Genomic DNA, 21,295 nt, shown 5'->3' on the forward strand with positions numbered 1-21,295 from the left:
GAAATATATATTTATCATAGGAAGGCAAATATGCTCATGCGGTGACATTAAAAGATTTTATTGTTGTGATCAAATTTTATATTTTATTTTGGAACGATTCTTTGGTTTTCTATTAAATTTAAAAAATTTATAATATTTGAACTGATTAAAATAATAAATATAACAAAATTAATTTTATTTATTGCGATTTTATTTTATTACTATTATCAGCAACTACATTATATTATACATATGTGAATCACAAATGTATTGAATGATATACGTTACAAACATTATTATTTAATAAATAAATTCAAAAATATAACACTACAGTTACATTACATAGCAATAAAATATAATATCTAAACACCCAAATAATCGAGCAAAAAATAGATGATAGAAACTAATTATAACTTATTTATTTCATAATTCTATTCGATACATTTCGATTTCACGAAGCCTTGATCAGTTAAAAAATAATATATTATAAGTGCATGTATATGAGATCATCATATTGACGGAAAAGAAACCAGTAAAAATGTTATCTGATTTGGCCTATCATTGTCACTTCTATGTTATTTGATTTGGCTTATCAAACTGATATTAGATACAACTTAATTCTTGGTCTCTATATTTAATCAGCTACAACACTTATTAAAATTTTAATTTTTTTCTACCGTATAATCATTTTAATGCCATCCTTCAACTTCAAAACAAGGTATAATGACGATGTTGCCGATATAATCTCAAAACAATAGTGAAAGTGATATCATTCAAAAAACAGCACTTAAGGCACTATCTCCTTTTAGCATTTCAACTGAAGAAACCGGCGAGGATAAGGAAATGATTTGCTCGGCCTTAGATGAAAATACTGTCTTATATTATATGTAAAAAGTATTTTCAAAAATTTCGGGATAGCAAAAAATTATGAAGACGAAGAATTGGAACAGCTTTCAGAAGAAAATCAGACTCAAGAAGATTACTCGTTTTATGTAAATAAACAACATATTTAAAAAATTACAACATATGTTAAAAAGGCCAGGAATTAAGTTGTATATTTAATATTGTTACAGTATGTATATTTGCAATAACTCTATTTAGTTTATAACATAAGTTTATGTGTGTATGTGTGTGCGTATTATTTTTAACTGATGAAAATTCCGTGAAGTCGGAACGTATCGAATAAAATTAAATATATATATTCAATATATTATATTAATATGAAATAAATATATTAATAAATAATAATGAGGCTCTGTAAGTATAAAACAATATAGGCAAAAGAAGGGCAGAAGAGCCAATATTTCTAACCAAAGAACTTTAATTTAGGTCATAAAATTCATATAAAAATAACAAAAGACAAAAACATATGTTTCGACTCCACTCGAGTCATTCTCAATGTTGCGGTAAATTTATTCAAATATCGCTATAAAACAAATATATATAATATTATAAAACTCGTTATGATTCTAAAATACGTATCCTTCATTTTGTGTAGTGCGTTGCGAGTCAATTATATCGGAAATCGAAATAGTAAGAAAGTAAATATATTATAATTATCTTTTAACGTCTTTTTTTACTCGGCTATTTGATTGTTTAAATATTGTATTTTATTATTTAATAATATTTAAATTGGTACGAAATGCTAACCAATGTATTAATATTTATTGCAGATTATAGTATATTATTCATGGCAGATTGCAATACAAGTACACGTAGCGATATTTTAAGTCTTTATTTCAGAAAGACATTATTAATGTGAATAAAAATTTATTATTATATTAAATAATATCTACTCAAAATTTGTCTAATATTTTTACAAATTGTAATTAGAAAAAAATTTCCGAATATTCATTTAATTTTATTTACAAACAAAAAAATGATATTATTATATAATAAATTGTAATGCAACTCCGTTTTTTCGATACTGATTGACATGACACTGAAATAAATCTGTTATAAATCACTTTTGAATTTATGACGCTTAAATGAAATTAGAATCGGATAAACCAGGGAAAAATGGGGTCGTTTATATGTCTAATCGTATTTATTTGTTCATGTAGTGTAATAGTCACTATATGCTTAAATACAGGTGGTCTATTGCAGAAACGAATATACCAAAACTTAATAATGTACACGCTATTTAAGTGATTTTTTTAAATAGATATTCATCGATTACATCATCCAAGAAGAAAGGAGGATAGTATTAATATATTAATTTTATCAGATGTAAATACTCGACGAGTCAAAGAAAGTGTCTTCTAAAGGGGCGGTTTCCCGCGAACGCAGTATGGTTGTGGTTTTCCGTGATACGGAAAAAGGGAAAGTATAAAAAGAAATGAGATAGAGAAGAAGAATGAAGAATGAGAGTATTTCTATACAAAAGTAATAATGCGTCAGGCAAGAGACTCAAACGCTCGGACAGGCGAGAATAACACTATGGTACAAAGTTGACGAGATAATACTTTTTTTTTCCTTAGCGAGATTAAACTGATTATCTTCTCTTACGCTCCCTCGAACTGACACTCTTTCATTCACTCTTTCAGGCTTTCTTTTTTTCCACCTTTCTCTCCCGCTCTCTCGCTCGCTTTCTCATTCAGTCTTTCATACACATTATACGACAATGGCTGCAATAATAATTGTTATTGTGATGTAAAACGTAACACATTAACGCTTTGCGAACGAGCGAGACTTTCGAGAAATCTAATTAATTGTCATGCGTTACGTGCGCTGCTTATACACGCACAAAATTACGGCTTGATGTGCAAAAATTTTGCTTCGAACAATATCGAGCGGGAAAAACGATTTCCGAATTCACGTGCCGTATATACACCGTTTTTCTCGAATTCAAGTACCGTTCCCGATTGAGTCGCTTCCGTACATGACGATGATTATTATCGCTTTCGTCGGGAACAGTAAAAGTAAAAAAAAAAAGAAGACAACCAAATATCTTACATAAATCTCAATACTCTCTTTACAATGTGAAATTCTTCATCTTTGGTAAACACTACTAAATAAATATCGTTGCTTAGAATAAAAGATCGTGCTGAACCAAAGGTAGTCGTTATTTACTCGCGGCTCGTTGAGATAAAAAAAAACATTGGCAAATGGGCGCAAAATATCGCTTTGGAAGTCCTTCTTTTTCGTTAGATGGACTTTTTCGCTCACCTTTTGGTCATGGAAGCTTGTTCCGTTTCTCACTCAATATTCAACGGTCTCAAAAAAATCGCGTGAGTTATTCGGTCAAATACATTCGTTTTAGAAAAGAAACGCAACGCAGGCTTTGCGATCAATACAATAATTCGCATGTAAAAATGAAAGTCGTGTTTTACGGCCGTGAGAAACCGTGCACTCGGGGAACAAACTAGAAAAATAGATGCGCCTATATATATAAATGTATATATACATATATATATATATATATATATATATATATATATATATATATATATTTACACGAAGTCCTGCAGATCCGGTGCTCGAGGATGCTTCTACGTCGTGATGTGGCGCGAACGTTGATATTATATTCCTTAGGTATCACACTATTTCTAAACTGTTACGGTGCGTGCGGCTGTGCGTAGATACAATAGTAGAAACAAGGGAAATATATACGCGATTTGACGATCAGAACTTCTTCACGTGCCGTCCGAGTGCCCGCTGCCGCACGATTCTTAATTGAACGATCCAATTGGAATCGAACATCGATTTTCATCAATTTTCGTCGCGCAAGCAATGCAACTACTAGATACCATCTAATTTTTAATACAGTAAACTAAAGTTGATAAAACTCGTAATCATTTTGGATAAGTGATTCGGATAAATACAAATGAAGATGAGCTACATTTTTTTACGAGTTTCGGGGCTCATACTTTATCACTTATATTAAATATTCGATTCAATAAAGTTCAATTTTTATTTATACGTTCGCTAATTAAATAGATCGAAATAATTCATATGGGATTAATGAAGATGCAATCGATTCGCTTTTCGCTGCTGATCGAGGATCCTCAATTTTAATAAAATTAAAATTTAGTCTCGTTGCCACTTTCGTTTCGTTCATATCGAACGAAGCAAAGTCGCCGTTGGGAGACTCGCAGTCACAAATATTCATTTCACTGGTCAGCACTGTCGCGAGTCGATCGTCATTCAAGCAATCAGGGCGTCATTTCCATGATCGAACCTTGGATGAGCCGTGGATTTTCTTCTTACTCGCGTACAAATAAACCTAGCTTACGCTATGTCACATTATATAAATTCGACGAAAGTTGTTTACTTATTCGGTCTGCCTATTTACTAAATAGCCTCTATTTCTCGCACGCCATTCTCTCTTATGTCGCAGTCTATATTGTTTTCTAGCACGATACTCCGCATCCTCGAGTTTCGCGAGTCCAGGTCGACACCGGGTCTATTCATTCGCGCTGAACGTTTAAAATTTTTTTTCGAGCGCGTAATCTCAAGATCGAAAGGTAATGAGCGTCGATTAAACGACTCGTGGAATTCACGAATTGCAATCAAAGAAGATCCATGCTTTCCTCACGCTTCTCTGAATAATTTTCCTTTATTTTCTTCGAACGACGTTAATTCGCATAGATTTAACTAATGATTAGTTCGGAATTCTCATCTCTCTTGCAACAAATCGACTACCTCATAGAGGTGCTGCAAGATTATTCAGAGAGGATAAATGTCGTCATTAATGACACCATTTATAATGCGTATTGCAGCACAAGACTTCTCAAAGAAAACGTTTTCTCCATTCAAGGATTCCTTCTCGTTTTCTTGATTCTCGATCTAACGTCGCTTAACACGATGAGCTTTTAAGCTCACCGATATCGGCGATATTCTGTAGTAGCGGTGCAGCTTCACTGTTGGCCTGGGATTTGGCATTGTAGCGTTGCTTGCTCAGCGCCGAAAGCAGGCTCGCGTTTGTCGACATGAGACGCGAGTTCGCAGCACCCAGGGCAGCTATTTGCTGTTCCTGCGCGTCGATCACGCGCTGCTTGTACGACAACGCCGCCGACATCTTCTGCTGTTCGCGACGTAGTTCCTCCTCCACGGAGATTAACCTGCGAGCAAAAAAGAAAACATTAAATTGGAGTTAAATGCGTGATTGCACGAGAAAGAGAGAGAAACGTTTGATAAAAGATTCGATAAAAGAATTAAAGCTCCTCTCATCGGAAATGTTCCTTGAAACAATCTTTATTCTTCGAGAATTTATATTTAGATAGAAATGCTGAGAAGATTATTTCGAATGATTGTGTTATACGCGAAGAATAAAGAGCGTCGAGGAATTGTTAATTAAGCTCCGCCGAATTAACTCTCTCGAGCTTCTGCTGTTCAATTTGTATCATTTTACTTTGAAAAAAAAAAAGATATTCAGTTTATTGATGAAATTCTGTCTTCTATTTGAAACCGAGAGACATTACAGCGAAGCAGAAAAAGAACCAAGCGCACCACGATGCATAATTACTGAAACAATATCAAGAGATAAAAATAAAGTTGTAAGAAGCAACAGTGTTTGGTGCATAATTTAATATACTCTTGGAAAAGGACTGGAACATAAAGTCTTCCCAGAAATTATATATGTTTGCTTTGTATCATAATCAGTAGCGAGTATGTATGTATAATGAAAGAGAGAAAAAAGAAATGTCCACATATTGGAGAGGTTTGATACTGCAAACGTCTGCATACGGTACCCGGACATTTCTTTCTTTGCGACACACTTTCTTTGCAGATAATTATCTCAATGAATATCCGTGCACATGACCAAAATGAACGTGTTGAAATGTGAGTCATGAGATGTGTCGGTGTTCGATGAGCGCCAATTCGGTGAAAAATTGATAAAAAAGACGTTTCGTGATCGGTAATGTCAAAACAGTGAACACGAGTTTTCGTTTCGAGTTCAATTCCGAGTGGCGTATTTTCGAAAACCAAGAAAGAACACGATGAGCTAACATATGAATATAAAAATGTAAGAAAAGCTTATAAATATAATTGACTCTTACACCAAAGATCCAGATCAAGCCAGAGTATACCAAATGCAGCGGATAGAATGCACAGGAACACACAATCAGTTAAACATACATATCGTTTCGATAAAGTAGCCGTTCATATACGGGTGAGTGTTTCCCCATTAGTTTCGTTAGACATAGAAAAAGTGGTACACGCGATTAGACGACGTTCATCACTATCAATATACACGAAATAGACAATAATTTTAATGCTAATATATCTGAAATCGCGTTATTTATTATCAATAAAATTTAAATTTAACCCGTTGATAATTCATCACAAATTGTAAATACTATAAAATTGTACTTTTTGTCAAATATAACATTGAACGAAAGTTGCCAATTCGAATACCATTCTATATGACTGTAGAATTTCTGTATGGAGACTTCAAATGAATCTCACGACAAGTCGAGAAATGAGGATATGGAAGATCGAGTGGCTGAACATGGCGAGAAGTCGAAGTGAAAAAACGCAGAGACGGTGATAATGATCACGGTGATATCAGGGTTCACACTCAGGCAAAGACCCGATAATGGGTTAGCGACGTTAGTGCGGAAATGAAGATGAAGTACCTGGAAATGATGCTCTTCATGTTGGTGTCAGACGCGAGATCTAAATCAGCATCCTCGTTGGCACCTAATCGCGCGCGCAATCGCAGCCGATCTACGCTATTCTGTAGCCTCTCCACCTCATACAGATCCACTTCGTACTGGAAACGAATAAACGTAGCGTGTTAGTTACGAGAGATAGATAGAAAGAATATTTGCGTAGAGATATATTCGTTAGACTAGATTACAGAAAATTATAATCATTTATATGCAGTAGTCAGTAGACCCATAATAGAGTAAAGAATCTGTTATTTACATCTTTAAGGAAATGCAAAGTTGCAGATTTTTCCATGTTCAAGAAACAATAGTTAATTCAATTTAGAGCGTCTTCTCATTAATTACTCATAGTGCGTAAAACAAATTGCAAGTATCTTTCATTAACTCACCTGATCGATACTTCGATGACTGCGAGACTTGCTTCTCCTGGTGGTGCAATTTTCTTCCTCACTGGTGTCCGACAGATCTCTTGTAGAATCGAGGGAGAGTCTTCTTCGGAGCTTCGTGCAGCAAACATCCTGCGCGTGCTCTGAGTTATTTCTGTGAGTCTGATTGCTTTGTCGCCATTGGTTTTGACCGTTCCTCTGATGATTTCGTACGTTATTTTTGGGCGGTGGCGAGGGGCTTAGATCGACGCCTCTTACACTGTCGACACCGCCACCGCCGCTACCATCTCTCTCTTCGGAACTACTGCTGCCTCGTCTGCCTGTTCTCGCATGATTCGAGTCCATGTGGTAAACAGGATTAGCAAATGCCAACGGCGCCGTACTGAGAATGTGCGCGTTTGCATTGTTACTGCTGAGATCCACTGGACTGGAGCTCTGACTGTAAGCGGCGAAGCTTTGATAGCCCGAGGAAGCCACATTGCTTAATTGCGAGATGGAGATTTGCGAGCCCTTTTGTGACTTGGATTCCGACACTTCATCGTCCGCGTATCTTAGTAAATCAGATAGCTCATCAAGATTGCCGTTAGCGGACGCGTTGTTTCCCTTTGAAGTATTGTAATTATTGTTGGGCTGATGATTGATTGACAGTGTGAGATTCGTAGGCGGATTAACGACCACGTTAGCATTCACTGTGGTCTTCGAGACATTGTTATAATTGCGCTGTTGGGTCTGATTAGCGTTCTCTTCCTTGTGACAATGATTCCGGCTGGCCGATCTCGATACGTTGTAATTGTTATGATTAAAATTATCTTCGTGAATATCAAGATTTTGCGCGAGACGTGCGATGTTATGCCGATGCTGTTGCTGCTGCTGTTGCTGCTGAGAAACAATACTACCGTTACTCGACTGGATGTTTTGAGGCGACGTGGTGATATTATAATTGGAATCTTTCAAATTGTTGTGACTTTCGGAACGCGTGGGGCTTGCTGGATGAGTCTGGCAGTGATTGACGTTTGCCAGGCTCGCGCTGGCTGTCAGTCTATAACCTGGTCCAGATCGATTGGGACCAAGTGGCCTATGTTGCCGCGTGATTGGTGTTGGCGAACGCGACACGAACGCCGGCGGCTCCAAAGGATAATCGTCTGAGTTGATTTGCAGCTGCAACTTGCCGTTCGTTGGCATGTAAGCGTTTCGCGGTAGAGTCGCTGCTCTTGTGACGTTTGGACTGCGCGAACTATTGTGACCTAGAGTGTTGGTTTGCAGCACTTCATTGCTATCTCTGATCGTGCCGTTTATAGTACTGTGATTGCTCAGTGTCGACGTGGCCGAAAGGGAGAGATTCGAGTTGCTGTTGGCGATCGTCGGATCATTGTAGCGGAAAATATTATTTTGTAAGTTCGGATAACGATGTGTGGGGGGGACGGGACTCGGACCTGGTTGATCCAGAGCTATGGAGATTCTATCAAGGATCTCGGGTAATCGCGATGGTGGCATTGATGGCGAGGATGGAGCTACCGTTGCCACACTTTCTCGTAAAAGAGCATGCAGCAGAGACAATTGTTTGCCCAGATCTATGTAGCCATCAAATTCAAGCGAGTTATTAGTTGGTGCATCCTTTGGTAGTGGACTCTGTTGAATAGAAAAATTATATTTGTACAGAGCACATTTCTTTATACACGTAGTTATATAAAATTATAGTTTTAGGTTTCAGTTTTAGTTGTAGTTTTTTAATTTATAAAAATGTTCTTATATTTTTTCCATTAATCTATTCAAAAAGCGATATATAAACTCGTCGGAAATTAAAATATCAAATAAAATATTATACGATACTTACGCTAATTAGCTGCAAGAAATTCTTCATAGACGGAGCTTCGCGTTCAAGTAAATCATTCATAAATTCCATGAAATTTTCCTTGCCTTGGAATCTCGTAAAGTTCGCAAGCGTTTGAAGCGTCTTCGCAACCAGAGTGAGATTTCTCGCTGCTTTCTCATTCGGATATTCTAAAGTAAAAATTATTTTTTTAAAGACTTTTAGGGCCTTTAAATGTGTATTAAGTTTTCACGTAATTTTTAGTTTATAATTATAATTAATGGATGTTATTACAAATCTGTACAAATATAATACGCGTAGCAATCAATAATCCATACTAATCGAAATTCACTTAAGATGTAAATATGTTTTGATTTACCGTGCGTAATGTTGAAGAGAGACGGACTGAGAATGGCAGGACAAAGGAATCTTAGAAAGATCGATGCGGAGATAAGATTGTCTGCAATGTCCTCGCGGCCCAGATCGGCCAGACGTTCACGGAAAATGCGGAAGCACTCGCGTAATTCTAGCGGAAAATGAGCGTGGCTTGATAATATTCTGCTCCAAGCCAGCTCTACGGCGTTGCGAAGGTTCTGCTGTTGTTTGTGCAACGCAGCGACGGAAGCGACCTTGAGTGGATCCACTTCGCAATCGCCGCCTTCGACTGCTCCTCTCACAACGGCTCCCAGAGTCTCTTGTAAATATCTGTCCCCGGTCAATTTCAAGTAAGCTTCCATTGCCTTCGTGGCTAAGGAATTCCCTCGAAAAGTGAGTCTTTCATCATCTGAAATATTAATAAATACAAATTAAATTATAAATTGCAAATTAACGAATCAAAAGTAGGAAAAAAATAAAATAAGAATTTCAAACAACAATCGTGCTTGAAACAAAACTTTAAATAAGAGATATTGACAGTTTTATGCGTAAGAATTAATTATATGAAGACTGACCTATTCGATGAATGTCCATCATGACGAGATCAGCGAGGAATTGCGGCGCTTTTTTCTCCCGTTGCATCACTGCTACCAAGGCAGTCGCGATGTCTTCTTTCGCCTTGACGCCGATGACGGGTTCCAATTTTTCGCATAGCGACGCGTAATCAGTTTTCAGATATTCCAGAAACTCTTGATACACTTGAACCGGCAATATGTCAACGGACTGAAACCGGCACTTTACTCTTAGTGCAGGAGGATCTTTGAGAGGTCCCTTGTCACCTACTACGGTATACCATTTCTCTGTTAAGTAACGCGATGTCACATTGTGTACTGGTATACTGACGGAACCTAGAAAGAACAATTGGTATGTATATCATTATATACGTGTTGCATTTATATCGCATTATGATTATGGTAATTCACTTCGTATAATTTTGAGTTTATGTATTGTTTCATATGTATAATATGATTCATATATCGTATTTTAAATTTATAGCGTATATATGTGTGTAATCAAACATTTTTCTACGTATAATATAACGTATGAATGATATACATATAATGTAAAAATTTTTAATTCTTTGTAATCAAGTGCTTACCGATTAAAACATTTTTGTCTCTCTTCTTTTTCCTGTCTGCTTCCCTGTACAGGTTCACCTGGATGGTATTGACAGAAGGTAAATGATGGAAATCGAAGTGCTCGCCCCAGAAGCACAAGTCGGCCTTCAGCTTGGCAGTTGTTCGCGCATACAAGGTGCTGTCGAGACAGACCTCGCAAAAATATCGCTTCTTCGCAGGCACGCCCTTCGCCTCCAGTAACCAAATCTGCAGCGAATTGTCCGTTCGACGTGTCTGTTCCGCATCCGGCTGAACGGATTTCCTTAAGCTGCGCATATAATAAATAGATATAGTTTGTAGCTTTTATACGTCCCTGCTTATACGACGTCACATGATATAATAATTGGCTCGAATAAAGATCGAATAATACAGATTTATTTGAGGATTGTTATACTTCAAAATCAAATATTGTAATGACATAAATACTGAAAGTACATATTTATGATAATGTTCTAGTTTGCATATGTATGTATTCTCTTGACTTTCAATCCGCTTGCGGTATTACCGAGAGATGAGCACTTCAATTTTGCATAATTCAAGTCAAATGTCATATTTATCAAGGACTATACGCAGTCGAGAAACTGCGTGGTAAATCTAGAGCGTCGCGTACAGTATCCAGTTCCGAAATGATCGGGTGCATCGTTCTCGTATGACGAAAATAAAACGGCTGCTTATCTCTGGCATGGTGTGTGGCAGAGCGATAAATAAAAAGCAATGCGCAACCCGGTTCAACCAACCTGAGCAACCACTGGTCCCGTTCGTGAGCGGTTTTGCAACTGAAATACTTCGGCCCGCCAGTACTCGGCGTGACCTGGAAGCAGTGTGGCCTGCCGAGGAGACTCGGATGCAGCGGCGTCACCGCTGCGAGGTCCATCGAGGTCACCGCCTGACCGCACAGCAGAGACTCGTGTGAACGGCATCCTCGGAGACCGGCGCCCCGTTGCTTTTGCCGCTCGAGCTTTGTTACGCTCTTCGTTCTCTTCAGAGGGTTCGACCGGAACGATCGCTTCGAGAAGAAATTCTACAAATGAGAAAAGACATATTTGATTAAGAGTTGTGCACGGGATTTAGTACACGGTTCAGAATTCGTGAGCATTTCGTCGAAAAGCATAATGCATGTATTGCAATATAAATCTTGTCTTTTCAGTGACCTAGCAATTGTATCTACAGATAAAAGTAAAAGAAATATGATAAATAAATAAATAAACATAGTGTAGATTTTTATATATTTGTTCTTTAATAATTTTGTAAAATACGGAAGCGTATAATTTCATATATGTATGTCTACTATTAAATATAATACAATACTCGATATTTTCTTATCTCTTATTTCGTAAATTGTTTATCAAAGAGAATGCCTTATTCCACTTTGGGTTTTGTAAGTTTGATATATTTCTTTCGAAAGAGAAGTAAGTTTGGGTGGTTGCCATTAAGATGGTTGTATCGCAAAATGACTTTTCTTAAGATTTGTTTGAAGCTTTTACTATTTGAAGATATATTCTCTATACATACATATCATTTTGAGAGGGGGGAGGAGGTAATTAGAAATGTTCAAAAAATAATTGCATTTGAAGTTAGTATTTTTAACATGTACTAGACAAGGAGTTCCCTGTGCCAGACAAGAAACGATTATAGTACATTTTTAATTATAGCGCAAAAACGATATTTAAAAATTTGCTTAAAAACTAGATAAATATAATACGAATTTCCTAAACCGAAGAAAATGGGGGATAACCAGACAAATATTAATTATACAACCTTAAAAAATTACTTTACTACTTCACTAATATCCACTTTGCTTATCAACTCATTCTCAAGTATTGGATCACAGTGAGAAAATAAAAATTACTATTAGGTAATAAAAATTATTGTTAAAAAATTACAATCTGCAGCAATTCTTGAACAGTAATTTTTTTTCCACAGGCCGATTGCCACAGGCCGTTCTTATGCGATACAACCACCTTAAGAAAAAATTCTGGATGTACAAAAGAAACAAAAGAGAACTTCGTGGCATTATCTGACAATACAATGAATTCCGTAGCAACATATTACTTAATGTCTACAGTATTACGTATGGCATTCTCTCTCCCATTCCTCCATTTCTATTTAATGTATTATTTAAAATAAAAAATATATATCAATGTATATTAATTTATAAAGAATATATATCAATTAATATACATTAATTTAACAGAAGCACTCTTTCTCTCTCTCTCTCTCTCTCTCCTCCTTCTTCTTTTTCTTCTTCTTGTTTTCTAATATATTTTTATAAGCAATACAAAATAAATGAAATATATATTTAAAAATTTTCCGAACTGTAAAAGCAATTCATAAATGTGACTGTACACTAATTTTAAATAAGTAGCACGGTATGGCAAGAACTTTGTTCTGTTATGTAATATCTGTTGTATCACTGTATCTTACTTAATATAAAGATTGTATATATGTGTGTATATATACATATATATATATATATATATATATATATATATATATATACAGAGTTATTTAAAATAGGTCACTTAAATAACTCGCTTGTTTTTAATAATAGAAGGAAAAGTGCCAAACAAAAGTTGCATGGTTTCAAGAGGGACGTATTTTGGTCATATTGTCTTTCTTCTAAGTGGAGGTGCTAAAAAGATATCAAGATTACCTCCATTTTTTTAAATGGAATTAAATGATTTTTTACACAATATGGTTCCTCTAATAATTCTGCATATAAAAGTATTTAGTGATATCAAAAAATCAACAGTTTATGAGATATTTTATACTTATTCTGTCACATGTTGACATAAAATATTAAATATCTCGTAAACTATTAATTTTTTAATAATCTTAATACTTTTATGAACAGAATAATGAAATGAATCAATTAATGGAATTAATTAGTAGAAAACATATAATTGTTTATTTAAAAAATTATCCATTTTGCATACATTTTTTTAAAGTAATTTCCGATATTACAAAAATTATTTGGAATAAAAGTTAATCAGTTTTCAATCGGCTACAAATTGCAATATTAAAAATTTGCAAAATATTCTTTTTTAGGGAAAAAGTCAAAGTTACCTTAATTTTTTTAAATAGCACTATGATTTTTTTGTTTCATAATATTGTAATTAATGTCAAAACAAGTTTAATGACCTGCTATACTATAACCTTGAGATGACTTTAAAGTCAGACGAAAATTATTTCCGTTCATTGATCCCACACGTCTGACTTTAAGATCATAATATAGCAAGTCATTGAACTCGTTGATATCAATTACAATATTATAAAATAAAAAATATGTTGTGCTATTAAAAAAATTAAGGTAACTTTGATTTTTTTTCCTAAAACAGAATATTTTGTAAATTTTTAATATTGCAATTTGTAGTCAATTGAAAACTGACTAAATTTATTCAAAATAATTCTTGTCAAATCATTGGAAGTGCCGGAAAAATCGTGATCCCAGTTACGTGGGATACCCTGTATATATATACATACATACACAGGGTACTCAAAAAAGGTTGGAATCTCGGATTTATCAGGAGGATGACGTTTTTTAAAACAATGTTTTAGATAACAATGTTTTAAAAAGATCTATTTACAGGTCTTATCAATTTGACTTTGAGTGGCGTCGCCAAAGTCAGGCCAAGGTCAAATCGATTTTTTTTAATAGAACACCCTATTTTGAATACCAGAATCTAATAACTGGTGTCAAGAACTTTTCAAAACACTGTAATAAAGTTATTTTCATTAAGTACTTTTCGAGTTATAAGGCTGGAAAGTGTCACCGGCATTAGTATTACGCAAGGTGATCAACGGCTAAAAAGGTTCAGGATCATGTCGTGAATAACATTTGTTAAGATCAAGATCATTAAGGATTATTCCTCTTATTTTCATTTTTGCATTAAAAATTTTTATGTAAAAATGAAATGATCCCAACAACATTCAAGAGATTTTAGCACGTGCATGCGTGAGTGTATGTATGTGTGTTTTTAATATATGCAGTCGATCATTTTTTCTTTTTCATGGACTGTTAGTCGAAAACCAACTTAGACTTAATTTTTTTATATGATGTAGATAAATACTGTACAAATAATCCCACAATTTGAACAATATTGACCGTATAGTTTTCTTGTAATAACAAAGAATATAAATATCGTTCGAAGCTTGCACAGCAAAATAAACATACATATACCAAATAATCTATAGATGTTTCGACTTTAGAATCTTCTTCAATATAAATTAAATCAGCTTCTACTTAACATAAATACTGTTGTCTATTGAAATGAATTCCATGTTATTCCAATATAATTAAATCTGATGGTAATGATACATCATGTCCGTCTTTAATAGATGTCTAAATCTTAAAATATTCAAAACAGCAATCCTCATTTAACGGCGAGAATCACGTTCAGTCCTATAATGTAAGTTTAAAGTTAATTTAAATTAATATTAATGGTATGGAGCAATTTTAACAAGATTTTCGACTGTCCCTATCTGATAATAACGGTCTGTATCGAGTCTCAAGGAGTTCATCTTTGGGACTCGCTATAGATCGTTATTATCAGATAAGGACAGTCGAAAACCTTGTTAAAATTGCTTCATACCATTAATATTAATTTAAATTAACTTTAAATTTACATTATAGGACTGAACGTGATTCTCGCCGTTTGAAAATCTTATTAAAATTAATTCTATATATAATATATTATATGTGTGTGTGTGTGTGTGTGTGTGTGTGTGTACACATATATATATATATATATATATATATATATATTTGATATGTTACCTTAATATTAAACAATTGCTATCAAACATCATTGTGTGCTCGTTTATTTATGTATCGTTTTTATAATTAAATTGTTTTCTTGTAATATTATTCTGAAATTGATTTTAAGCTTTATAGGAGTCGAATATTGTTTCGAAGTAGATAATCTTCTCACTAATTTAATATACACTCAGCCAACTTAGGATCTTGAAACTAGGATTTAACAGATGAAATATTAACAATTGTGTACAATAAAGAAAAATCGGACTTTACCGTATGGATTTAAAGTTTTATTGTCACAAAGTTTACCTTTATCTCGCGGATCGCATTAGTAATAAGACTTGGCAATGCCGCAGTGCACAGCTGATAGATACGAAGCTAATTTCATATAACCTAGAATCCATCTCGGCGTAAAGAAACAGATATGAAAATAATACAAAATAGGCTTTTAGAGCTGCCGCACACAAAATTCTATAACAGTGACCGTAAGATGTAAATTTAAGCCGATGAGCCGATAATCAGGATATTGTTTTAGGTCTACGTAATCTAACAAAAATGAAAATAATAGTAAACTTATCCATAACCTCGTAATAAAGTGAATTTTAACCATAGACATAATAAGAATAGACCGAGCGTCCTCCATAGAACTTATAATAATGAAACCGGAATGATCTATCCAAGTAGTGGGTGGAAGGTGTGAGCAACATCTGAGAGACAGAAGATGTATTTCTGTCTTGCTCAGTAACTTTTCTTCTTTCTGCGCATATGCCAAAATAGGATAGAAGAGAATAGAAAGACATTTCTGTCCTTCAGAGCTGTGTTGCTCACAGCTCGACATCCGTATGCCCTTCCATCAGTGTGAGTTCTATGTGTCGTCTACTTTGCATTTTGGCGTGAAGATTAGGTAAAAAAGGACAGAGAGCAGATGCTGTGTAGCTTTCTCTCTCTGTCCTTTTTTCGAACACACTCAATTGTCTACTACACACACTCGATCTTTCTACTTTTCTTTTTTTTTCACACCTTACTCCTCCTTCCCCCCCTCCACTCTTTCCTCAAAAAGAGAAAGCTACATGGCATCCATTATCTGTCCTTTTCTACCTAGTCTTCATGTTCCAAACCTCACACTCGGTCTATTCTTATTATGTCTATGGTTTCAAGTGGTTGAAATTCGCCTTATTGCGAAATTATGGATAAATTTACTGTTATTTCCATTTCCATTAGATTAGACATAGACCTAAAGCAATATCCTAATTGGTTCATCGGCTTAAGTTTACGTCTTACAGTCACTATTACGGAATTTTGTGCGATAGCCCTTATATCGATTCTGAATTTTTCCCTTATCATTCGTCATAGCCGATCATCGCCCAATTACATCGCGAAATGCAACGTTGCCAAATATACCCCCGATCTTCCAATCTCATACATTTGTTAATATTCTATATTTTAATAATTTTACTAAAAATATAGCTCATAAATAGTATCCACAATTCATTATACTAATATTATATATGACACGGAATGACTCTCTCTGTAATGACAATTTATTTTAGTCGCATTTTTACTCCAAAATAATAATCCAACTTCCTTAAAAAGATCGAATTTTTTTAGTATGTACAGGGTGTCCCGAAAGGTTGCTAATTGCTTTTTGTGTAGATAGAGCGGACTAAACTGAGTTGAAAAGTCCTCTACTATTTTACAATTTCCGCAATAATAATTAATATCTTTAACAATATTAATTACTAAAAATTGTCAAATAATAAAATTGGAATTTTTTTGAAATTTTTTATCAATTTTTTAGTACTGCATTTTCTTATTTTTATTAATAGAGAAAATACGGTATTAAAAAATTCTGAATAAATTTATATATTTAAAAGAACTTTATGAGAAGAAAATAAATGATTTTTGTCTCTTGCAGCTTTTCTATAAAGTTGATAGTATATGAATAAAAAATTATAAGACCAATATTTAGCAATTTTTAATAACTAATATCTTGTTAAAAATTGTAAAATAGAAGACTTTTCGATTCAGTTTAGTCCGCTTTATCTACACAAAAGCGATTGACAAAAACTTTCGGGACATCCTGTATATGTGTATCTAATCTTATTTCAAGTTATATTACATTTTATTTTAAATATAGTATACAAAAAACTTTCAGAGAAATTTAAAAATAAAAAAGTATATTAAAAATATTTTGCTGTCTCAGCCAAGCGTAATCCATAAGACGTAATTTAAAAACATGGCCAAACTTTTCGACAAGACTTGTTATTTTCATTATAAAGATATCATAAAGACGTTCCCTATTATGGGTTTCTATCTCATACAGACTTTTAATATTGTTTCAAAGCCAGAAAGTTTTGCTAAGAGCTTGTCAGAAGTAAAAGAAGAAAAAGTAGATGCTCCATTATAATCCTACTTCCACACTGTTTTATGATTTTTTTTTGCAAGGGAACAAGATTATTATAATCACTATACTCGTCTATTAGAGTGTAACGATTTGATTGTAAGTAAAAAGATTAGAAAAGTTGGAGAATTTATAAGAAAATTCGCTGATAAATAATAATTACATATGATTGAAGAAAATGTTTCAGAATTGCTTCCAAAACTGAAAAGAATTGTGCAAACGACATATTAAAAAACTTAAAGAGAAATTTTAAAGAGAAGACGTAACGACAGGAGTAGTTGAATTATAAAGTTTATTAATGAAAAAATTCGGCACTCTCTGTCTTCTGAACAGACTGCGAATATTTTTGGTTTTTCGTGATAGCCATCCACGATATTTACCCTCGCACTAAAATAGTTGACGATCATGCTGACAACCTTGTCATCTTCATTCTCCTCCATTGGCTTGACGCACATTTTTCTTCTCACCATTCGCGTGATTTCGAGCACATTCGATCGTGCGCGAGAAAGATCGGATAAGTGTTTATGAGCACTTTTATTAAATTTTATAGCACTTTTTTACATAATCGCGAAATGAAGTGGCGCGTTTGCCAGATAAAGTGTGTTAGGAGATGTTAAAATATTTCAGCATCGAAACATTTTTCACATAATTTATCATTTGATAATCGATAATGCTAATACCTACAGAAGATTGCTTGTTAAATTAAATCATATTATACTGAATTTTTATTATCTATTGCTTTATATCGTAGTATAATATTATCGTAATATTTTACATCTGGATACTTTTTGCTCAATTTAAATGTATTGCTTATTATTGTCTAAATATTATCTTATTTCCGCAATACTGTTCCAGAACAGAAATGTAGATTTACTTTGATATATTTCTAAAATAATCGTAAAGCATAACTGCTCGCAATATCCATCATGCTAACGTTGTACAGCTTATTTTTTCACGATTTTAAACTCAATCATTTTAAATCTTTGTAAGTAGCGTGCAAGAGAATCATATAATTAAGATTCGCACTCAGCATTCGAAAATCAGACGCATTACTTGTTCGTACAAAATTTTTCCAATGTACGCGCTGTCCGTTATCAGGTAACTTAAAAATGTCCGTCGAAACGCATTATCATCGTAATAAAAAATGTATTATCATCATGTGTACATGCATGTGAGATAAAACTAGCCCAATTTAATCACACGCGTCTATATGTCTCGAATTTTGATTAGAAAGTCCGATGGAAATCCTCAGATGTTCTTTTCAGAATTTTACTCTTCATAAAATCTGTTCATTCAATAAATTTTAACTAAAATGTATCTTTTATAGCTGATCAGCGTGCAAAAATTTCATTATAATACATTCCTCAATTTAACATTCCTCGATAGGTTGTTCACTGAATTCTTCGAGAATCTCCTTCGGACAATTGGAACCGTACGATGAATCATTTACACGTAAAAAATTTCTCGAGAAAATAAGCACTTTCACGTATCCGATTTTTTCTTATTTACGAAATATTTCACATTCTCTTTCATCTCTAGGTCTTCTATAGTGATTCGTTACTAGTAGAATCTTTAGATAGCGAATACTTACTATTATTCTTGCGAGCACGAGAAAAAGAATTTCAATTTCGATGTAAGTCATGTTTCACAATAGTACTTCCGTATTTCAGAGACATTCTTCGGGCAGCTGTTAACTGATAAATGAATAAACGGTATGACTCAAGTTTCTTTGGATCCGTACTCAGGTATTCCTAAAGCTTTGAAAGCGACATCTCTAACGTATCTGAGACACTACATTTTTCTTGTCTTGTGGAAAGTCTTTGCAGAAAGTCAATGGCCGATCCCAACCGGTGATTTAAATCAAAAGGCCCTTTAAATGGTTACAAGTGACGTATTTTTGCACGCAACGATCGATTTGAATGCTTCCGCGACTCACAGTGTTTGATCGAGCGCTTCATGATGTATCATATTGAATTTCACGACTTAGCTGACGAGCAGTGTCATGCATTGGTAAGAATAATGACCGATCGATGCATTACGTAAATGCATTTTGTCTCTTTCATTATGGCGTGATAACAAAGTCATGGAATGCGCATGGGTAGGCTATGAATGAATAGACTTCCATTGTCGAGCGCGTATATAACTTTTCCCTTTTTAAATTAAGAGTGACATATGTAATCGAAACAAGGATTGATTTTTTTATATCGCTTTGTATCGATCAAAACATATTGAAAATATATATATTGTAGAAGACATTAATTTTCTATTGTTTTACGATATATATGATCATATATTATTTGATTATAAAGACTTTTTTCGATAATATTGAGATCGATAATTATTTAGATTATTAAATCATGAAATTATATGTATTTGTTTATTAAGGTTTTGATTATGGTTACAATTGCTTTTAAATTGCTTTAAAACGGTAATATAAAATTCTAATAACATTTATTTGAATAAAGAATTATTAATTTTCATTTTTTTATTATTGATTATTAATTCTTTTATTAACTATTATTTTTGTAAATCATATTACATATAATATATCATTTTCTGAAAGTTTTTATAATAAATGGCAGAAATTTTACAGATCACGTTGTCGAGAAATATAAAGCGAGTTTCACGGAAAATTTGATAAGAAGTGACACAAATATCGTTTATTTCAGATTTCGAGTCAAATTCTTATTACAGTTTCAATTATCGAAAATACGATAATTCTGTTTAATGATTTTCAAGTTTATATCAAAAAATTATTTATACGAAAAATTAGTAATAATTTTTTTACGAAAGTCTTTCAAATTCCCTGGTATTTATATTATAATACAATTTTTTATGTAATTCGGCACAAAATCGCGGTTAAATAAATGAAAGACTGTGATATCATCTTCCTACAATTTTTTTTTACACAGTCAATTACATACATCAGATTTACATGTGTGTGCCAACAAATCACTTTAAACAAACTCAAATAAAATTCCTTTTTAAACAACACAAAGTAAATACAATCACGTCATGCGCGTGTAGATTATTCAGTATGTAGGCCAGTATAATTTTTTAGATTAATCTGTTAAATGTTTTTGATGTGAAACAATGACAATTATAACGTTTTTATCCACCACTATTCGACAAGATAACTGTTTTGAAACGCGAATGTGCCGAGATTTTGAGGAAGCTGCGCGCGATTTCGCGACGAAATCTCATCGTCGACTGACGCAGATGTTAGCTCATCCGGGTAGCCGAAGTCAAGGGATCCTTGGGGCGCGCACCTTTTGTGTCGCGACCGAAAACTCTGCCCCTACATTCAGGTAAGGCAAAACGGGCTAAACCCCTCGATTCCCCTCATGGTCCCTCTTCTACGAACGTGCTCCTCCGTTCCCGACACCGGTAAGGACAAAAACGTCTTCGAGGGGTTCTCAAATTGGAGGCTGCGACATACAGCGTCCGCTGATTGAATCTGCCGATGGGTCTCACCACTCTATCGCATGAAACGTGTCCCACATACGAAATAAGCGACCGATTGAACGTCCCAAATGTTTCCTTTCCTGCACTTGCAAATGCGTGCAAAGCTATTCATTTCCGTTATGTTCTGTGAATGTTTAAATATTGTATTAGATGCGCAACTAAGTTCTCGCTGTTATTTTGATGCATTTTCATCAAAATAACAGCGAGAACTTAGTTGCGCACCTAATATAATACAAGAAAAGCTAAGAATTATTTAAAATAAATATCGGAAAAGATAAAGTAATCCCTGTAAAGTTTATTTAAAATTCTATATTAATTAAGTTTTTTTATT

At 34.0% G+C, this 21,295-nt stretch overlaps 1 protein-coding gene across 6 annotated transcripts in view; it reads right to left on the reverse strand.

The window, feature by feature from the left end:
- Positions 1-2,007: 2,007 nt before the first annotated feature.
- Positions 2,008-21,295, reverse strand: part of raskol (Ras GTPase-activating protein raskol) — a 170,820-nt gene continuing 151,532 nt past the window's right edge. For all 6 annotated transcript variants that reach the window (XM_087404131.1, XM_087404130.1, XM_087404133.1 and 3 more), the window contains 8 exons: positions 11,080-11,363; positions 10,324-10,610; positions 9,740-10,072; positions 9,169-9,573; positions 8,814-8,980; positions 6,983-8,608; positions 6,561-6,697; positions 2,008-5,042 (listed from right to left, as the gene is read on the reverse strand). In XM_087404131.1, the coding sequence (XP_087260257.1) occupies positions 4,778-5,042; positions 6,561-6,697; positions 6,983-8,608; positions 8,814-8,980; positions 9,169-9,573; positions 9,740-10,072; positions 10,324-10,610; positions 11,080-11,363 (3,504 nt within the window). In that variant the 3' untranslated portion in view covers positions 2,008-4,777. The remainder of the gene's footprint in view (positions 5,043-6,560; positions 6,698-6,982; positions 8,609-8,813; positions 8,981-9,168; positions 9,574-9,739; positions 10,073-10,323; positions 10,611-11,079; positions 11,364-21,295) is intronic.

This window comes from Acromyrmex echinatior, chromosome 3 (assembly GCF_024713525.1).
Source record: "Acromyrmex echinatior isolate Ae372 chromosome 3, ASM2471352v2, whole genome shotgun sequence".
In the NCBI taxonomy this organism is placed as follows: domain Eukaryota; kingdom Metazoa; phylum Arthropoda; class Insecta; order Hymenoptera; family Formicidae; genus Acromyrmex; species Acromyrmex echinatior.